The sequence below is a fragment of the Notolabrus celidotus genome, chromosome 7, assembly GCF_009762535.1.
Source record: "Notolabrus celidotus isolate fNotCel1 chromosome 7, fNotCel1.pri, whole genome shotgun sequence".
In the NCBI taxonomy this organism is placed as follows: Eukaryota; Metazoa; Chordata; class Actinopteri; order Labriformes; family Labridae; genus Notolabrus; species Notolabrus celidotus.
The window spans coordinates 28,562,877-28,584,730 of record NC_048278.1 but is presented as its reverse complement, the minus strand read 5'-3'; the positions used below and the strand labels follow the sequence as shown (position 1 = coordinate 28,584,730).

At 41.8% G+C, this 21,854-nt stretch overlaps 1 protein-coding gene and 1 pseudogene across 1 annotated transcript; one reads left to right on the top strand and one right to left on the bottom strand.

The window, feature by feature from the left end:
* The first annotated feature begins 1,348 nt into the window (after nucleotides 1-1,348).
* Nucleotides 1,349-11,341, top strand: LOC117816362 (synaptogyrin-3-like). The gene is made up of 4 exons (XM_034688580.1): nucleotides 1,349-1,589; nucleotides 5,463-5,697; nucleotides 7,318-7,463; nucleotides 10,285-11,341. The coding sequence occupies exons 1-4, from the start codon at nucleotides 1,485-1,487 to the stop codon at nucleotides 10,510-10,512; spliced, it is 714 nt and encodes a 237-aa protein (XP_034544471.1). The 5' UTR covers nucleotides 1,349-1,484; the 3' UTR covers nucleotides 10,513-11,341.
* Nucleotides 11,342-11,639: 298 nt separating this feature from the next.
* The window catches only part of LOC117816573, a 64,479-nt pseudogene continuing 54,264 nt past the window's right edge, over nucleotides 11,640-21,854 (bottom strand).

Sequence of the window (21,854 nt, the reverse complement as noted above, 5' to 3'; positions counted from 1 at the left end):
GGACAGCGGATAGAGCAGGAAACTGTGTGAGAGGGAGTGCGGAGTGACATGCGAGAAGGGTGCTGCAGGTTTGATTAAAACCTGGGCCGCCTGCTTGAGAACTACAGCCTCTGTACATGGGGTGCGCAACTTAACCACTGGGCCAAACTGGCACTCCAATATTTACCTACTTTCTAAAAGAGTTGCTCATATTGATTTGGAGCTTTATGGATATTTACCATTGTGTGAGGGGGCTCAGTCTGACCATTCTCAGAGTTCTGTAAGGTAATTATCATGATACGGGGTCAGGTGTGTGTGCCTGATTGCTCCTGATTTGGAGCAGGTGTGGCGTGCTTATATATACTCATGGACTCCAGTTCCTTGTGCTGACTCATTAGCTCTCCCTCTGAGTTACTGAGTGGATCTCTCAAATGTTCTCAGTATTGTTTGGTTGCCTAAGCACAAAAAAATACCTCCTGTGTTTTTCCTCTGTAAAGCTTTTTTTTAAATTAAAATAACCTCTTGTGTTGGCATTTTAAATTTATATATATTTTCCCCTACCCATTGATCGCAATTTTTGTGTTTTTTCCAATTGGAATAACTTTCAGGATCCCCCCCCCCCTGGAAAAAAAAAGTCAGAATTCTGGTGGATTTTCAAAATAAAAGCAATTTGAAAATATGAAAATGTGCCTGGTAAATATATATTTGGCATTACAATAAATCTCAGTTTTCACTGATATGTTTTGATTCAGACTGAAAGGAGAAAACCTCAAAATGTGATGCTGCCAATTACAGCTACACCTGATTTGGAATTTAAAAAAAAAAAGTGAGATTCTTTATAAAATCCCTGTTTCCAGTGACTAATTTCATCTCAGACTAAAAGTAGACAGAATTCTGACTTTTATCCGAGATTTCTAACTTTTTTCTCAGATTTCTGATTTTAATCTCAGAATTCTGACTTTTATCTCAGAATTCTGACTTATCTAAGAATTCTGACTTTAATCTCAGAATTCTGATTTTTTTTTCTCAGAATTCTGACTTTAATCTCAGAATTCTGACTTTTATCTAAGAATTCTGACTTTAATCTCAGAATTCTGACTTTATTTCTCAGAATAATAATAATAATAATTTTAAAAAATTGACCTTCATTTTTCATTTTTTTTCAGTGGCCCTAATCCTCTTCCGTATATTATTGGACTGACATGGTGGTTAAAAAATACCTAAAAATACAGATGGACAAAAAGAGAGAAAAAAATTACAGAAGTGAGCACAAAACACTTCTTATAAAAAATATACATATATTAGAAAAACAATGGACCTAATTTATAATTGGATTGAATGCCATGAAGAGCAGACTGGATTTCGCGGTGCAGCCTGTGAGCGTCTCTCGGTGACGCGCTGTGACTTCACACGGAGGCTGGAGGAAGACGCCGCCGCTCCGAGCTGCTCTCTCTCCGTCCCCCTTCTCTCTCAGCGGCCGTCGGTGCAGCAGAAAGCCGTAAGGGATGCAGCACATGGGCGCGTATGGCGCCGGGAAGGCCGGGAGCGTCAGCTTCGATCCGGCCGCGTTCTTTACGCATCCCCGCACCATCCTCAGGGTGATGTCGTGGGTAAGTGAACCTTCTCTGCAATGTGCGGCTTTCTATCAATGAACGGGCCTCTATACCTGCAACCCCCCACCGTCTCATTCACATTGTCTATGCCCCTCGAGCTTCAATAAAATTGCTAGCTCAGTATTACTGTATATATTTAATTTAAGAAGTAGTGTTTGAAAGCTAAAGCTGTCTTGTTAATTTCACCTCGCTGAAATGATCAGGTCTTTGAGATGTGCAGCTGGAGCTTCAGCAGCAGCAGCGTCTTATTACCATATGTTTATCCGGTGCCTCTTTGTGTCTAGAAGGAGCTCATGTTTTGGATTAAAATGCCCGCTAGCCAGAATGTAACACCTCTCTGTGTCATCTCTGCACAATTGTGAGTCACCACAGCCTCTAATGTTTGCCCTGAAGCAGTAAAGAGTAATAATTCTGTTTTAAAGGAGGCACAGCCAGTCAACAGGAGTCCAGAGACCTTCTCTCTGTCTGTGTCTCATAATTCAATTCTGTTTAACCTGATTTGTTTGGAACAATTGGCCAGAGCTCCTAATAACAAAGCACATCAAGAAATCAAATAAAAACAAAGAAGGTGGATCATATCAATGTGAGGCAGTCAGATAAGACCAAACAGATATCATAAACTTAACAGATCAGCATGTTGGAATGTAAACAGATACATTTACTTAACTGCAATGCAATCACTAATCATCATCCTGTTACATAATACACTGAGGCATTCAATATAATAAATGTGACAAGAAGCATCTGAAATCAAAGTGCATCCTCCCGATGACATGAAGTGCAGGAGACATGATGCATTTCTCATCCCAGCCAGTCTCAGCAGACAGACGTCCACCCCTGAGTCTGATTCTGCTCAAGGTTTCTGCCTGTTGAAGTGACATTTTAACGTGCCACTGTTACCGATTGCATGCCTATCCATAGATTAGTGTTGAATCTCTTTGCAAAAGACAATCTAAGAGTGACCTGAATTGTCTTTAGTTACGATTCAGGGCTCTGTAGGTAAACGTTGAGTGATTGATTGACTGACAGGTAATTTAAAGCCTCCCTAAAGAATTCCAACAGTCTCCTTAATCCTGGTCAAAACTACAGGGCAGATCAAATGACCTAGACTGCATATTACAACAACATGTTTTGTGTACATACATTAAAAACACAAAAAGATTTGATGCTTAAGCATAGACTGTATAAATAACGGACATGGTGACATCACCCATCTGTTCCTGAGAGCTGTTTTGAAGCCAATCAACGGCAGCAGCCATATTGGAAATGTGGAACTCAACCAGGCATAGTGTGACGTAAAGAGGTGGAGTTTGAGCCTCCTGGCCAACTATGTGTTCCCGACCGGGAGTCAAGTCAGTTATGCTCTTATTTGGGCAAAAACTCGTAATCTTAATATTTTCTGAACCGTCGTGTTAGAAAAAAAATTCACCCCCTGTACAGTATGTGCCGATAGAGAAATTAGCAATGTAGAGCCAAAACGTTTTTTGAACCAGGCTGTGAACGTGTTTATTTATGCTGCAAAGATCGTCTTTTTTAATTGTTGTCTATATGGTTTCCGGTGTTTCTGCAGCCAGCCTCAAGCGGATTCTCGATGTATTGCAGTTTATAACACTTCCACGTGGGCTTCATAGCTTGAGACCAGGGGTTGCAGCTTGTGCTTAAGCAGCAAACTTAAACTAGGCACTCAGTTCAGCAAAAGGCATGATGGGAAATGGGGTATTGTGTTTAAGCAGTGCAATATCTTCTTCTACTAACAGGCCTCTCAACAAAATAAGTACTTATATGTTTGCTGCTTTAATGCTAATCCTAGCATACTTGTGATTTTGCTACTTTTAATTTAGCCAAAGATTTGAGTACTACTTCCACCACTAGAGGTCAGTGTAATAAAAAGTGCAACATAACCAGTTTATGAATATTTGTAAATAAAGAACAGATGATTAGACATGTATTCTAATTAGTGAATTAAATATTTGTTCCACCAAATGTGGAGAGTAAATTGTCCTAAAACTTTAAGATGATCCATTTAGATTGGAAATATCTGCCCAGCAGGTTTACTTTTCATGAGGGGAAACTCAGAAATGACAGTATTCACACAGCTGTCATTTTCTTCTGAAATCATGCTCAGAGTCAGAAGTTCCCAGCCTTTGTAGTCTGCTCCGGAACTACTTAACTTAACATAGCCTTAAGTTAATCTAAAGTTTCAGGCCCCAATTTGGGTTTTAACATTTGTACCACCACCTATTGAATTGAGTTGAAGCCAGTTACTTACATTTAAAAGAGATCCTCAATAGTCTGAGAGAGGTAGGACACATTTGTGAAGGAGCCTTCAGAATGGGACAGCCTCCAACGCACCAATTAGTCTTTAAAGCTCCTGTGAGGATTTTTTTTAGCTGGTTATGAAATAGACTGAAGGTGACAGATGCCTCTTTGTGAGCTGCAAAAGCAAACAATCATCAGTAAAAGATTGACAATTTCCATACTGTAGTTTTTTATGTGCATGAGTCATGTGTCAGATGAGACAATTTACAACAAAGTGAAGAAAAACCTGTTTTAACTTTTTACACTACAAATATTCACAGTGAGTGATGAATTTGACTATTAAAGAAAGCAGGATGAGACTGTTTATCAAACAAACTTACAAATGTGCAGGACAAGGTCAGCAGGTATCACTTTGTCCACAGGAGGCGCCAAAATCAACCAAACAGAAAGTTCCTCACAGAGCCTAAAGTACATTTTTGACAGGTGGAATCATTATCATTTGACTGTTTTTTAACTAGAAATGAGATGTGGAAAACTAGCCATGTTTCAAGTTTCAAGGACATATTTCATAATCTGTTAGCCATGCTCAGACAATGGCTGACTTTAGCATCCAGTTGCCTACAAGCTAATGCTACCATGAGCTAAAAACATCTGAAAGCTAAAATTTTTATTTTGTAGTTACGCGACAAAACTGATGTTATTTTGGCAAGAATTGGCTGAATGCTATCGTCACTGTTGTCTTGCAGTAACTGAATGGTTATAAAATGTGTTGTTTTTTAAAAAAATATAACCTGATGTTCCTTCAGATTTTCGTTATCAGTTGCCTTTTCGGTTGTAGTTAATTGTGAGGAGATCAGAAGTCAGACACCTTAAATTCAAACAAATTACCACCTTGAATACAGCAGTACTAAGTTATTTCAGCCTCTCACATTGAGCGTAATGTCAGAGGAACTCGTCCAGCGTGAGAAGATGATAAATTATGTCTAGTTATTTTATTTTTGGAATATGGAACAAACAGCATTGAGCAGAGTGGTGCTTCATCCAAACATAGACTAGAGGTGATGATTCAGGTTAGTTGACAACTTCATGGAACTCTCTCAGATTTCTTTGCTGAGGGCTGTTGTTGGCTTTTTAAAGGTGTAAAGGCGACGTGTCTTGATGGATAGCTGAGGGCTGTCTTGACAACTCCTCCACTTTCTTCTTTCAGCTTGTTGTTGTCTCAGACTCTTGGTCCTCGAGGAGTGATTTGGTGAATAATGTGGGTTATTTCTGAGCAAGGCATGTGTGCCCTCTTCTTTTCCCGCCTTTGTCTGAGCCCTTCAGCAGCTCTGGCTCTGATCAGCTGTTCCCTGAGTCTGGGTTTAAGTACTTTAATCTCTCTCTTCCCTCAGTACTGCCTGCTTTTAGCTGCTTGTTACTGGTTTTGATCTCCGTTCTTAGTTGTTTGTTCACCCAAAATAACTCTTACAAACAAGGTATATCTTAGAGGGAGCTATTCTGACGTGTCTGTGTGTTGTGTGTATGAGGAATGACAGGCATTCGCACATCCATATGAGTTCATTCTCTTCTACCTGTTAGATAATAAATCTGCCTACACGTGTCTCCCTGCAGGTTTTCTCCATAGTGGTGTTCGGCTGCATAGTGAACGAGGGCTACATTAACATCGGCAGCGAGCGTTTGCTCTGTGTCTTCAACAACAACGCTGATGCCTGTAACTACGGCATTACCATTGGCGTGGCCTGTTTCCTCGGCAGCATCTTTTTCCTGATCCTGGATTATTACTTTCCCTCCATCAGCAGCGTCAAGGACAGAAAACGTGCTGTCCTGCTGGACCTCATCTTCTCTGGTACACTGAATTATAAATAGACTGCTGTTAAAAGAATAAGTTATGAATATGCAGCACAATTTTCAGAAACAAAAACAACATGAAACTATAAAACATGAAAAGAAAATAGAAAACCTTTAAAAATACTTTTTTTAATGAATAGAACAAACCTTAGAAAAATCCAGCAGATTAAAAAAATAAGCAACTATAAAGGCTCTCGGAGGGAACATACCTCAGCCAAGGCCATGTTTGTTTGATTGTTTAATATTTTGCTTGTGAGTCAGATATGCTACAAAATAAATTAATTGTTCTTTTGACCATGCTACACTTCACTGCCAATTTTCAGAAACAACAAACAGCAGTGAAACCACCTAGCAGTGACCTTCTACATAGAGATAATAAAAATGCCCCTCGTATGACACATCCACCAACTTGGAGAAGTCATTGTCACTGATTGGCAGTTTGAAATGAATAGTAAAATACTTGGAAAATACATAATTTAGCTTAGTTTTCAAGTGTTAGATGATACTAATTAACTGGTATGTTTAAACAGTTTGCATGAAGCTACAGCCATTAGCTGGCGAGCTCAACTTAGCCTAGCACAAATACAGGGAACCAAAGGCAACCATGGCTCTAAGTACTCACAAACTGACACCTTTTTCTTAAATTTAACTTATTGAATTTTGACAATTAAACTCAAATTAAAGCTGCTGTTGGTAGTCGTGATATAAACACCAGTTCGGAGAGAGATTTCGAATGTCAACCCTACCCCTCCCCTCTCTGCTCCTGTAACCCCGCCCACCAAAGATTGTTGTGCGCGTTCTATGAGGAAGTAGTGGCTTCCCAGCCAATCAGGGCGATGTAGTGGGGCCGCCACTCAACCAATCAGGACAGAGGGTCGGGGATTAGCTCTGATTGGTCCGTGATAACGGGAAAGAGGGGAATAATAATATCGCTTGATACAAAGGCATTGGAAAGCACAGAGATATTGCCATAATCTCAAAGTACCAATGGGTGTTATGACCTTTTCTTCAAACCCAGCAGAAAAAAAGGAGAGTTTTTACACCATTCCTACCAACAGCAGCTTTAACTTGTATGTTTTAACAGTTTATGTAAAGCTACAGCCATCAGCTTAGCCATTAGCTCAGCTCAAATACAGGAAACAAGTGGAAACGTCCTACCAAAAGCATCCACGGCTCTAAATAGTCACAAACTGACACTTTGTTGAATTTATTGAATTAGGATCATACAGTTTGACACATTTGTTACATTATGATACACCAACATGCAATAAGCTGCTTAAAATGGACACAGTTATTATGCTTGAGTACATGACTCTTGTTTTTTTAACCCATGTTTTTTTAATGGTTTTGTACAGTACCAGTATGTGCTGGTAATTTGTCCCAGGATGTGTGATGTTAACAGACTATATCTCTGGCTAAATTTAGTTCTATGCCTTCATATCTTCTTTCTTTTATCAAGTCTGCAACTAAAACCACATAATGTTTTACTTGATGTTGGCTGTTATTATTCAGGACAGGCTCTCTGATCAAAGTAGGTTTCAAACAGGAATGTAAGATACAAGATGACGGTGATGAAACATGTGTTACCTTTCCTGACTCCTCTGTGTCCTTCCTCTAGGTCTCGCCAGCTTCCTGTGGTTTGTTGGCTTCTGCTTTCTGGCCAATCAGTGGCAGGCGACCTCTGCAGACGAGCTGCCATTGGCTCAGGGCTCCGACGCTGCCAGAGCCACCATCACTTTCTGCTTCTTCTCCATCCTTTCCTGGGTCTGTATGATTTTTTTTTTACCAACATGAGCGTTTATGTGTGTGATAGTGTCCCCAATTTGTGTGTCCATCATCATGTGTGTTGTGTGTTTTCAGAGTTATCAGTGTCTGCTGGAAATGAACAGATTTAAGAGCATTTCATTCATGGAGGACAAGCAGAGGCTCCTGCCCAGGATGCCTCCCACTCTTTCTCTTGTCTAACACACTAACACACTCACAGACGCTCCAACACTCTGACCCAACCTGCATGGATTGGTTCAGAAAGAGCTGAAAGTTTTCACTTAGGCTCTGGTTTTGTCATTGATAAAAATGACAGAACCCACATTTACAGTCTGACATGATAATATGACGTTTATATGAAAATACTAAAGATATACAGTATTTCCGCAAACATCTTTTTTTATCACACCTTAAATTAAAAGACTTAAAATTCTGTTTTTTTAAACGAGTATATGATGCTGTAGAACACATGGGAAAGTCTCTAAAGTTTGTGTTTACCACATACTGGTACTTTGGTTCTAGCATGTAAAAAAAAAACATTTAAAAATCTCAATTTACTCCAAGATGAGTTAACCCAGTGATTCCCAAACTGGGGGGGCAGGACTTGGAGTTATGGCGGGGGTTGCTCAATAAGGTCAACACACAGAGTTCAACACTGCTAGCAAAGCATGGTCAATTTTTTGAAGAGAGTGCCAGGTAAACCTAAAGTCTATAATGAACCTACACTAAATGTCACGACTACTAAAACAAAGACAGGAAATTGTGATGAGTCATACCTCACCTTGACTTCACCGCCACCAACGGAGCAACGCCCACACATAATAAAAACGTTGAAGTCAGATATTGCAGTGTCACTTTTAATAGCTTCCTTTGTAAAGTGGCTTGTTGGGTTACAGTTCAGTGCGGCACACTGAAGTGACAATACTGTATTTTTGTAAACCCCAAAAGATGCAGCAATTTTGTGTCTGACAGCTTGTTTTAGTGTCAGTGTATTAATGTATATTGTAAGGAGGAAGGGGGGCTAGAGAATGTTTTTATCCACCAAAGATTGGCCCTGCAGAAAAGGTTTGTGTGTCACTGAGTTGCCCTGACATGCAACAATCACAAACTTATTTCAGGGTTTGAGACTTCATACTGCGCAACTCCAAGTCTCAGTATGACAGAACACAAATGCACCACTTTAGATTAGCCACCTGTCCTGGGAAAGGAGTTATTATTCTAAAGTGAGAAAGCAGTGCTTGCATGCCCTTGAATACAACCACCAAAGTGCCCTTGAGCAAGAAACCTGATCCCTAACCGGCCGACAGGCCAGACTTTGGTTTAAGTGAATAGTGTTCAGGTGGGAGTGTGAGCCCAGACACATAAAAGAGATCTTCTCAGCCAGACTTTTCTGCTTCAATAAAATAAAACTTGGCCAGTCAGCCTGATCTGTCATCCACTGATAACTTAATGGTGCCTATTAAATAAATCTTACCTCCAAACCTATAGTAGCCATTCATCTTACTGTCAGAATATGTGGAGATGTGAGCTGTAATTCTGTCAAAGAAGTTCAGTGTGTTACAAAAGATCTTATTTTAGTCTGCCAGCTAGTTTTTTTTCAATTGTTCTTTGTATGAATTATGCAATTATCCTTCTATGGAGGATTTACAGCATGTGACAGGGAGCAAAATCAGTGTTCTTTTGACTCGTGCACTCAGTCTTTAGGGGAAATCTTCTGATTTTTCACATCTATGTTATTTTACTTGTGATAATAAGTTCAACCTTCCCAGCCTCTGAAATGTATGACACATTTTCTGTATTTCTAACAGCTGATAAAATTACCCAAGTGACTTCATCATGGTTGTTTCAGCTAGGGCTTAAAGGGCACTACTGACACATGATCTGCCTTGGAATCAGATGTTCATATCCATACATTTTACTTAGGGCGCATGTTTCTGGACTTTTGACTTAGCAGCCCAGAACCGAAAGCACAGCAAGGTTCTTGGGATCCTATTTCTTTACTGACATTTATGATTTCTTGATGAAACCAGATAACTTTGTTCACACCTGCTGCTTTTCTTACAGCTTTCTTTTGCTGATCTAACTCACTGTACATAAAGGTGAACAATGTGTCTTCACTTCCTTCAGATTTGCCAAAGTGAAGCCAAAATACCCCTGCAATGGCCACTACTATCTTTCACAATTGAGGCCAGTCTGTGCAGAAGGGATTGGCCCCCAGAGCTGCAATGTTGACATCCCACCTCTTCTTCTGCCAACCAAAATACAAATTAACTCACTGGTATAGAACGCTCATGTCGGTATAGACCACAGCGTAATGTATAATGTGCAGACACACGTTTATAGAAAGCTGAATCTTGTGCCAGGGTTAATTTGGTCTTCTCTCAGTGTTCCTCCTCTACTTTGCTAATCTGGTGTACACAGTGCTACAAGAGCCTTGTTTGAGCCATCAATCATGGTGTTATACCCTGTTTTTTAGCATTCCGTAACTAAACAGAATTGAACTTCTCAGAAAATAAACATTTTGACATAAATCAGCATGATAAGATCGAATGATAATGACAAAAAAAGATTCTTAAGACAAATTTGTTGGATTTGTATTTTTGATTTTAAAGATCGACCCATGTCCCATCTGTTAACATGGAGGAGGCGGGTTTTATAACATATACTGCAGCCAGTCACCAGGGAGAGCTCTAAATCTTTTGGCTTCACTATTTGAGAGCTGTCATGTCATCCTTCTTTTCACCCAGTCTCTGATTTTATGTAACTAACACTTTCTGCTAATGTGTGTGTGTGTGTGTGTTTATGTGTGTGTTACTAACAGGCTGTGCTGACGCTGAGTGCCCTGCGTCGCTTCCTAACTGGTAGCAGTCAAAACTTGTTCACATGGCAGCACCTGGACCCCGCCCCCAGCAACGCTCGGGCCACGCCGTACCCCATCGCCAATGGAGCTACCATAGTTACCACCAACCCCTATCAAGCCCCGCCCTTCACTGAAACCCTGGACCCGAAGAAGCTCACACAACAGAGACCCATGGCTCCAGCCTTCTAGAGACAGACAGACAGACAAAAAGACAGACAGACAGAGGAGGCTCGAGATCAACACTGAAAACAAAGCAGGCTTGGACTACTTCCTGCCTCGCTAGTTAGCAGTTTTCCCTCCTCTCTTGGGAACGGAGGGAAATTCGGGTCACGTGATGAATGTTCTATTTTCACCATGGCAACTGCTGGCTCCGCTTAGTTAGTTGTGTCTCTGTTGTGTCGAGAATAACTGTCTTCAGCTCATGTACACTCAGTCACTCACGCACACGGAAGGAAATCAGCGCACCTAAACACAGCTGTACTCTCACACACACCTGAAACACATGTATATACACCTGGAAGAACACACACACACACTCACACACACACACACACACACAAACACACAAATGCACATCTTGACTGCATGTTCATCCGGTGAAGTGCAGGTTAACATAGACGTAGATCAGTGATGAAGCTCCATCTGCCTTAGAAATGAGTCTTTAGTGAAGGAAAAGCGAAGGGTGGAGCGCTGCAGCTCTTTTTATCTGCTTGTTTGCCCTCAGTCGGCTTGACCAATCACAAGCTTGCATTTTGCAGACCTGTGGCCTCTCATTGGCTAAAATTGTGACTGACAGGCAGCTTGACCAGTAGAATGTGAGGTAACGAGGCGCAAGACATTTTGGTACATTTTCTTAGTAAGGAAATAAAGGCAGGACAGCTTAATGCATTCTGGATGCTGTAGTGTTTCAGTGTGAAATATTCATGTGATTAAATATTTTATTGTGATATGCTGAAGTGGCAAAATGAAAAATGAAAAATAAAATCTATCCACCATCACAACCACCGCCTACACCAGAGCTGTGCGTCTGCCTCTGTGCACATCATGTTTTAATAATTTCTTCCTTGCTTCTTGCTATGTGTGAAACTCTTTCTAATGTGATTATGTATCAAGACAAGATCCAAGGATGTGTTAGGCATATTAAACAACATCTGCTGGAAGTCCATAATTAGAACGTGTTATGTTGAATTCATTAGCAGCAGCAGGCAACAGCTGTGTGTCAGCTTATTTTTGGATGCTGCAGGACTGAAAGCTCATATTTTAACTCCTTTCAAGTGAAGAAAGAATACATTTAGAAACAAGGTAGCAGAGTCAAATGAAAGTCAGACAGGAAGTGGTTTTATTCCATCACTTTCCAATCATCATGTTACGGCAGGTGAGCATATCTTTCCCTGCTTTCAATCTGCAGGAACGATATTATAAACATTTGCATCATCCAGAGTCACCATTATAATCATCATCATTATAATCAGCATCCTATAGCGCTAACACCCTCATTATCATCCATCCATCAGCAGATATATTAACATTCAAAAACGTATAAATTCACCTTTGTAGTTCTCATGTCATTGCTGCTGTGTTAATAAAATAGAATCTTAGCCTTTGTCTACAAAGTTTTACACACCTTTAAATCACCTGAAAAAGCCCTTCCATACGTCTGCACCAGTCTAAGCTTCACCCCGGAGAGAGAGAGAGACAAGCCAGCTCCAGCTTCAGACAGCAGGGGGCAGTGTACCTCTGCAGACCTCTGATCATGCTTCATCATCATACTCACCTGCGTCTGAACTACCTCTAACCTGAGAATACTAGGACGGAGAGACAGGGGAGGAGGAAGAGGAAGAGGAGGAGGGGTGAGAAACTAAGCAGAACAAACATCTGAATTGGTGGGGTCAGGAAAAAAAGCGAGGTAGAAACTACAAAAGCCGAGGTCGTTTTACACATTTTATCTCAGAGGCTTAGTGCAAATTGATTTTTTCGGACTGTCAAGATTTGATGTGTTCAGGGGTGGGAGTTTTTTTTTTTTATATCTATATATAAAGATATTCATGTTTGATTGAATTTAAGAGTGATTACAAACCAGATGACCCCAGTGGCAGTTTACTGTAGATTAAACAAGTATGTAATTAGTTAAGTTGAATTAAAAACTTGGTTAAATAGAAGAGTCTTATTTTGCTTCACCTTTAAACAAGCTGCTGCACCAGTCTCTACTTTGTCTGTTATTCTTGGAGGACTGAGTATTTAAAAGTGCAGTTACAAATGAAGCATTTACATATAAAATTCTTTGTCAGCTTTCATGGTATTTTATTTTACAACTAAAAAGGCGATTTTCATTTAAAAACTGTAATCCTCTTTGACAAAGCAAGAGATTAATTTACCCAAACGGCAGAATGAGATGCTATTTGTTGAGCTTAAAAAACGATTGAATGGTTAGTCAATCAGCACAAAATGAATCTGCAATTATTTAATGACTGACTCATCAATTACGAAGCAAAAATACTGAATATTTGACGCTTCAAGCCTCTTAAAGGAAGGTTTGTAGTTTTATATGTCCAATATTATAGAGAATATAAGATCTGTGGATTGTGGATTCTTCATGGGACAAAATAAAGTACTATGATGAAACTTTTTTTCTTGCTGATGTTTTAAACATCAACACATTAACTGACATAAATTGAGGATTAAAAATAATTAAAACAATCATAATTTGCAGAAAAAGGCTGTCAACACGTCTACAAACACACAAACAGTGACTAAATCCATGCTGCATCTGTCGTTTAGTTGCATTTCGTACTCTGACCAAGGCTTGAGGAGTGAGGAAAAGAATGACAGAGAGAGCAGGAGGAGAGGATCAAGCAAAGGGGCAGGTTAGTGTTGGAGTAAATATTGCAGGTGGGGACGGGGCTACTGTGTTTGAACTAAAGCTAGGACTATGATAGAAGAAAAGGAAGCGTCTTCTTGTGTGCATCTTGTGTGCAAACTTCACAACAAGGTCTTTGAACACATACACACTCATACACACGCAGCCTGAATCAGTTCTGCTCAAACACCCTGTGAAAATCTTGTCATTGGACGAGATGAGGCAAGGGGCTGGGCCTGAAAAAAGGTAACAGGTATCCTTGTTTTGGATTGCGGCTCCCGGCCACCTCACGTGCTCCAGCACTGTTATACTCGTCCGCTCCAGAGAGTAATCCCTCTTGCTTTTCTGAGTCTGTTCAGTCGTCCACTGAGCTTCCCTCTGGCTGATTAGGAGAGAGGGTTGTGGCATCAAACGACAGAGTCCGCCTTCTCAGCTCTACACTGCTGTCAATCACCTGGGTTGCTATAATAACAGGCTCCTCTCCTGGCGGCGGGCTCATCCTCTGCTTCCTGTTCCTGCCCGACACCGGAGACACTGATTGGCTGAGGCGGCTCCGGTGCTCCCCGGGGCTCGCAGAAAGGTGTCTGCTTTTGTGTGAGGAGCTAGTAGGAGGTTGTGTGTGTGTATGTGAGTGAACAGAATTGTTTATACGGCTCACTTCCTCGTCTGCGGCATCTAAATGGGGGCTAGAGTCCAAGCTGGTGCCGGGTGATGCTGAAAGATTGGAGTCACCGCTGGGCACCTTCAGACCGGAGAGACTCTGCTGGCTGACGGGCCTCTTCTCCACCTCTGTTTGTGAGGCGCAGATGGCCGGCTCTGGTACGTGTTCCTGCCCAGCGGCTTCGCTGTGGCTCCGGCTGTGGCTCCGGCATGAGATGACCCTCTGGGCGTGTGCGTATTTCAGTGTGTGCACGCTGGACGATCGCTGGCGTGGTGGTATGGGAGAGACGGCTGGAACAGTGAGGTGAGTCTCTGCCAGATCGTCAGTTGAGCCGCTCTGATCCACAGAGTCCGAGCGCACCGCCTCCTGCAGACACAAACACAGGAACCAACACACAACTTAACAGGGATTCTGTGTTTGGCTCAAAATGCTTTAGGAAAAATACAAACAACAGCACAGAAGAATTATGAATGTTTTCTACTGCAATGTCTTCCTGGAGTAACTACACTGTGAAACACTGGAGACAAAATCTAGACCTGATCTTCTTTGTGCAATCTGGAAGCCAACATGAAGCTGAGCTAAATATAATGTGTGCATCTTCTTTTATCTGTCTTGCCGCAACAATAAAAAACCAAAAAGGGAATTTATTTAAACACTGCAGTTTGGAAGAAAGCCTCTTTGTTTTTCAAACTTGGACTGCTGCGGTCTCACTCTGTGCTGAGTCCACCTGACCTTCAGGAAAAGAGCTCATCAGTCATTGTGGAGAAGAGAACATTTAAATAACCAATAGCCTTTTTTGTATTACAGGTCTGCAACAGCGCTGTAAAGAAGCTCTGCTGCCATCACACCTCTGCACTTTTACACTGATCTTGCCACTGCATGATACTGGTGTCCCAGTATGTGATTTTGCATTGTGTTAGGGAGCACAAGAGGTAAACACACAGCAGGAGCTTCAAGCACACACACAGTCAGACATGCATGCACACAGACAGCGCTGATCCTGTCTCGCCCCTGTAATGCTCCTGTCACTACCTCTGATGCTGGCACAGCAGTGGGACGACTGTGTTCCACCATCACGCCTCTGTGACAAGGATGTTGGAGACGAGGCATTACAGGGATGTAAATATCATGCCTTTCACCGGCAGTATGAAAAGGGTTCTCACTCTTTTGATGAGAGAGATTGTGCCAAGTTTGCTGTTATGCTACTCTCATCACTGGGTTGAGTGTTTGCTCAAGATGTTGGGTCTCTGTAATGAATATAGCAAAGAGTACAGTCTAGACTTTCTCTTTATGTAAAGTGTCTTGAGGTAAAACAAAATTATGAATTGGCACTTAACAAACATAAACTGATTTATAGAACTGACTCACATACTGGGCTTTGATACATTTGAAAAAGATTTCATGACTATGAACATAATTTGGTAGACTATTGTTCACACTGAACATTAAAGCTCATAATTCTTCTTAAAACTAAGCCATCATCACATATTGACACAGTCCTTTTTCTAAAATATTATTTCTGGGCTTTATTGTGGAGGACAGGGCAGCAGATGGAGAAGGAATCAGGGAAAACACAGTGGTGTATGACATGTGGCAAAGATCTGCGGGTGGATTTTCTTTCATTTTATGCTCCAGTCAGGTCACTGAGGTCCTGGGATGCATCCCTTCTAAATGTCTCTCATGTGTCCCACAGAAGCACCGGAGAGAGAGCTTTCTGGGTTTTTTTGCACCAAAACTCAGTAAGCTCTCTCTGTTTTTTTTAAAGGAAACTTAAGACCTACCTTTTCAATCTGGCATTTTTTTTTGTTTTATTCAAATTTGACTGGTTTTAATATGTTTTTCTGACTTTTATGTATTAAACTGTTTTAATCTAATGATTTTCATCATTTTAATTATTTTATTAAAATTATTTTAAATTATTTTTTATTATTTTAACTGTTTCTGTCCATGTATTTTTATTCATTTTCTGTTGTTGTGAAGCACTTTGGGCTGCTTGCTTTTGTGTATGAACGGGCTGCCCTCTTATGAAGACAACCTCTTCATCTGTTCATGAGGCACATGATTTAACCACTGAGCTAAACCAGAACCCCAATGTTGATACAGTTCACCTTTAAATTCAAGACTACACTGTGATCGTGTGATGGATTACACAAACCTAGCATACTCAAGAGTCTGCTCAAAGGTTTCTAAACTATATAGACATAACAGAAGCTAATGAAAGGAGAAATTGCAGTATTTAAAAAAAAGAGAATCTTTACTTATAGAGCTAATGAAACATACAAAAACATCTCTGCAGCAACCATTACAATAACTCCCTTATTGAGGAAGTTGACTGAAAGAAAATGTAAGTTTGCTTTGGCGCCCCCTGTGGACAAAACAGTCTCTTTGCTGATTTAAGAAACGAGATCTTCCCTGTGGCAGAGTTCACAGAGTGATCAATATTAATGTCAGTGTGTTTCGTAACCACCTAAAATCTCCTCACAGGAACTTTGAATAATAAATGTGTTGTTTTTGAAACAGAAATGTCAACGCTTGCTCCATCCAGCTCCTTAAAAGTACTGATCTGCTGCGTCTCCTTTTTATCTAGAGGTAATTAAGAGTCTTTGGATTTGGGTCTATTGAGTGGACAAAATAAATATTTGAAGTCAAGTCTGTGATGAATTATTTCCACATTTCCTCATAGACTTAATAACTATTTAAATAATCCTGGCAGGATGATAGATAATAAAATAAATAATAGTTTGTTAGAGTACAGGAGTTAGGACAGGAGAAGAAATACGACAACAACAAACCTGTCTCCGTAGCTGTCTGCTCGCAGTGCGGAAGGACGACGGTCTCCTCAGGGCTGAACGTTCAGGAACGTAAGACGGACTCAGCATGTTTCTGTCCAAACTGTCTTCAGGACTGAGCCACTGAGAAGCACGTCTGCTGGCACTGTGTGTGGGACTCAGCCTGAGCGAGGACTGTCTGTCTATGCTGTGGCTGGACATGAGTGTAGGTCTTTCTGTGCCGTGGTCTGGATGCAGCCTGTATCCGTCCATGCTGCGAGTGGAGCTCAGTCTGTGTCTGTTAATCCGGTGAGCTGGGCTGAACCTGTATCCATCAATACTGTGAGCTGAGTTGAGTCTGTGCCTGTTTATTCGGTGAGCCGGGCTAAACCTGTATCCGTCCATGCTGTTGGTTGGACTCAGCCTGAATGAAGAGTGTCTGTCGATGCTCTGAGACGTGCTGAGAAAGATCTTTGGCCTGCTGCTTCGTCCGCACCCCAGTGAGGCATGGCTGATGACCGGCAGAGCTCCAGGAACCTGCAGCAGAGAGCCGGCTCCACTGGAGCCCAGAGACGACATGGAGCCTGCAGGAATGTGGAATATGACAGTCATTTTCTGATAAGCAGAAGCCAGGTTCTTGGAGTTTTTAGGCATGTTTCTACCACAGAAACTTTGCCCAGGAACCAAGAAATTTAAGAAGGTACTCAAAGCCTTTCCACTTGGTGAATAAAATGTCAAAATAAAATATGATAGTATCAAGGACTGTATTTAATCTCAAAAAACAATTATTTCTGAAAGTGCAGGGGCTTTGAGGGTAGTACTGGCAACACTGAACATTTGTGATTGGTCGATTGAGAAGACTCTTCTCATACCAGCAGACAAGTTTGCCTTCACTTTCCAGGTCTTAAGATCTCAGAGTAAACCCTGACAAACACGGGGTGGAGGAAGTTTATAATCCCTCAAAAATAAGCTCCTTGGACTCAAAGTCCCATATACTTAGGATGATAACACAGCCTATGAGTTTCATCTTGAAGAACTTTTAAGAAGAACTAACAAGTTTAAACTGTGTTTGTAAAGCCTGGTAAAACTCATTGTTTGTAATGGATGATCCATTTTTGTTCAAACAACACTGAAAACGCCTCAGCCAGTCATTGTGATGTACAAGCTGACAGCTTCAGAAGTGTTGCACTTCACTCAGCACATTAAAGCTCATTTGCACTTCTTGTTAAATGCTGAACTGCACTTCATTGTCCAGATCTTGCACTTGTGCAATGACACTAAAGTCAGGTCTAATCACACTGTGGTATATTTTTTGAGACAGTACCACATACACAGTCCTGCACTGTAAAATGTAAAATCACTGGTGCATTAAATGTGTATCCATCTGCAGCTGAAAATAGAACCCAGATATTCCCCCCTGTTAAGCTGTTTGAGTAATGTTTGACCGAAGCTAAAGTGCCCTGCTGTTTAAGGGAGAATCTACTCATTTTTAAAATGTATGAAAGTCTGTATTGGTGGCATTTTATAATAGAAAGTCAGTTGTTATGAATGGGCCTAGGCTCTGTGGGATTACAGGGGGTTGGAAGGTAATTTCACTTCAAATTGTGCAGAAAGAACAGGAACAAAAGTGAATGGAGTGGGTGGGGTAGGAATTTAATAACTAAAGGTTGGTTGGTATAAATCAATGTGCAGTTGTTCTACCACCTAACACTGTTTTTTTATTTTCAACATAAAAGTCGAACAACCCGACTTCTGTTTTTGGCGTCTTGTCACCAACCTCATCTTTCCTCATAGGTTTGTTTTACATGCAGAAATCAGAGGAGTGATGACATAATATCTTGAACACTCTAAGCTGGAGCCTGCAGGTGGATGCTGGGGTAGTTGGAGGTGCTAGTATGAGCACAGCATCAGTGCAGGGCAGCGGTGGCAGTGACAGAGCAGAGAGCAGTGACAGAGCAGAGAGCAGACTGGATATGTTGCAGCTTAAGTAGACCGCCAAATTGGGAGGGCACGTCTGTCGGGTGTTTGTGAGGTGATGCATGTCAAGTGTGAAATCAGTGCAACACAAGTTGCCTGCCTGAGCTAGCTCGCAGGGGTCGCTCCATTGTTTCTGTTTTCTTTTTTAATCCATCTCTGTCCTCTTTTGCCTGCTCTGGTGGCTGGGGGCTGGTTGCAGCCGCCTGGTCTTTTTTATAACAGTGTGGACTGATGACTGAAGAACAAAAAGTGAAGGCCAGATTGTGCCAATGAAATAACGACGTAGGAGCTAGAAGACGATGGCATCGAAGAAAAGAATGGTAATCAAATCATCCCATATCCTAAAGACCAACCTCTCTCCTCCTGAGAACAAACACAAAAAAAGACACAACAAGGGATTGGGCTGGAGGTCTTTTTTCACAAGTCGGGATGGAACACGAATGTTTTAAATTGATTGCAAAAGACACAAGGATAAATAACGCCCATGAACCCGAGTGCACGTCTAACTCAGAGTTTGACTTTTTGCACTTAATGGATTTGCAATTTTAACTAGACTGTGTTAAAATGCCCCCCAGTGTGATGTCAAAATTAGAAATACTGAGGGTTGGATAGAAGCAGCAGCACTGGAGAGAAAACATATATGCTCCACAGGCGTAAACTAATCCTACCAAATTGTCACCAACATTAAAAAATATCTCCCTCTTTGAGGTCTATAATGACACTGCCTCCAGTCGTACCTCATCACACTTTAACCGGCTTCTCTGCTATTTCAGGAAGCAATAATCTTTACAGCATCAGTTGGTGGTTACAGCAGGGTGAAAACTGTTCTTTAATTTAATCGGTTATAAAGGAAAGAAAAAAAAACAGCCAAACTACCTGAGTAGCTGTATACCGAGTAGGACTCCTGGCCAATGGGAGGATAAGGGGAGCATCTGAGTGGCTGAACGTAGCTGTCGCTGGGGAGAGACAGCATGCGTCCCATGCTCTGCAGGTTTCCATGGGAACACTCCTCATCCTCTACCTGCACCTGCCGTATGGAATCATCATTACTGTCATAGTTTTTGTCACCTCGACTCCTGCTTCCTCCCACACACGCAGAAACGTGAACACACGTTCCATCTGTTACCTGAGCAGGTGTGTCAGCACTCGGGCCCTGCAGGTCTCCGCCCATGGACGCCATGCTCTGACGTCGGTTGGCCTGCTCCCTTTCCTCCCTTTCCTCCCTTTCCTTCCTCTCCTCTCTCTCCCTCTTCTCCTCCCTCTCCTCCATCTCCTCCAGCTGTGCCTCCTTGTTGCTGTCCTCCAGGTGCTTCATGAGGACGGCCACGACCACGTTGACGAGGACGAACTGAGCCGTGAGGACGAAGGTGACGAAGTAAACGGGGGAGATCAGGGGCAGGTAGGTGAGGCAGTGGCGGTCCTGCGGGCGACACTCTCGTAACGTGTCCTGGACAACAAAGGTAAAGAAAGAGGATTAAGATTACAGAGGGACGAAGATAATAGATAAAGGTGTTTAAGGTGATCTTTTATTGCACTATGCTGCACTTCCTCTCTTCTCCAACAGGGGGAGATGTTGCTCTGAGTGTGAACAGACTTCCACTCTGTCACAGAAGAGTAATACACTTTCCTAACCCTCTAATGTCAGCAGCTTTTAGTCCGTCATAAAAACAGTGATATTCTCTCTGCTTAATGCTACGCCTGTCTCATAACCGACGCTGCCAGACACACACATATGCAATAACACAAATACAAGCTTCCTCCTCCATCCATCTTCTTTTTAAAACTCCCACAGAGCAAGGAGAGAAAGGAAAAATAACCTTCATAATCCCATTCCAGTTGTCCCCGGTAGACACCCTGAAGAGTGTGAGGAAAGCCATGCCGAAGTTGTCAAAGGTAGCGTGGCGACTAAGACCCTCACACGGGTTTTCTTCTGAACACTCTGAAAGAGGATGAAGAGAAAGGAGAAGAGTGTAAAAGACAGTAAGTGTGAGAGAAGAAGATGAGGGGGGGGGTTTGGGGGGATTGTGTGCAGATTACAGCCCTGATTACAACACTGGTTCTAAATTGACATAATTAATGTAAGTAACAACACAATTTATGCATGTTACGTAATCCTCCAATATCTCAACAGTGTCAGCTGTGGCATACACACACATCAACATCAATTTTTATGCATGCACACACTCACATGCTTTCTCATTTTCACACCCACAAACACACACACACACACACACACACACACACACACACACACACACACGCACGCACGCACGCACGCACGCACGCACATGCATGCATGTCTAGCACACACACACTAACCCAGTTTTCCAAAGAGCTCAACTCCCAGAGCTGCATAGATGAAGAACAGCAACATGAAGAGCAGACCCAGATTCCCCACCTAGACGGACATGTTACACGCACACACAGATATATACAGTGTATGATACACAGAAAAATAAAGACATGTACAGTATACATTGAGAGAGACGCACACATGCAAACAGATAGAAAGAGGCTATAGACAGAGACTGCTAATCTTTACTGCATTGATGTTTAAAACATCTCAATAAATACAAAAAGCCCTCCTGATATTTGAAGTTCTATTATATCTTAGATTTCAAGTTTGAGAAACAGAGGTGCACTTGAACAGCCTGGATCCAGTCCTCAGGAACCACTAACTGTCCTGTTTATTCCAATCATAAAGCAATTTTCAGGGACTTGGCATCCTTCCCCCATGCTAAGAGGTATGAAGAATTTCAAGATGAAGTGCAGTGGGAAAAGCAGCACAGCGAAGACCAGGGTTCAATCCCCAGCAATGATCCATCACTTCAAAGACAACTGGTATTATTCGTGGGTGGGAAGGCAGTGGAGGGGTCTCAGGGGTGTTTTGCTGCATTATAGATTCTTAGAGGCTTGTAAAAACATGCATGTAGACCTACATAGGATCTATGAGGGATACCATCTTAGAAACACCCTTTCAAAACTGTGAGGAAAATTTTAACAGGATAAATTTAGCTGCAGTTAAAGAGCAGGACCTCCAATATTTAAATATCTGCTTGCACTGAGTACCTGTTAGTTCTCATTTACCAAGCACCATTCTCCCTCCTCCTCCTTTCTTCCTCTACTGTCCTCATTACTCATGGCATTCCCTGTGGGTTCACTGAGCCCAGGAGCGGTAGCGGATCTTTCCTGGAAATTTCCCAGGCACCAGAGCTATCACCCGGGTTCGCCATTCCCATTCCCCAATCCCTATATGAATGATTCGTGT

What these genes read in the sequence shown, in the direction of transcription:
- LOC117816362 (XM_034688580.1), top strand. Translation starts at nt 1,485, where the DNA reads ATGCAGCACATGGGCGCGTATGGCGCCGGGAAGGCCGGGAGCGTCAGC. An exon ending in GCTGGACCTCATCTTCTCTG is followed by an intron (nt 5,698 to 7,317) that starts GTACACTGAATT and finishes TCCTTCCTCTAG; the next exon opens with GTCTCGCCAGCTTCCTGTGG. An exon ending in TCTTCTCCATCCTTTCCTGG is followed by an intron (nt 7,464 to 10,284) that starts GTCTGTATGATT and finishes TGTTACTAACAG; the next exon opens with GCTGTGCTGACGCTGAGTGC.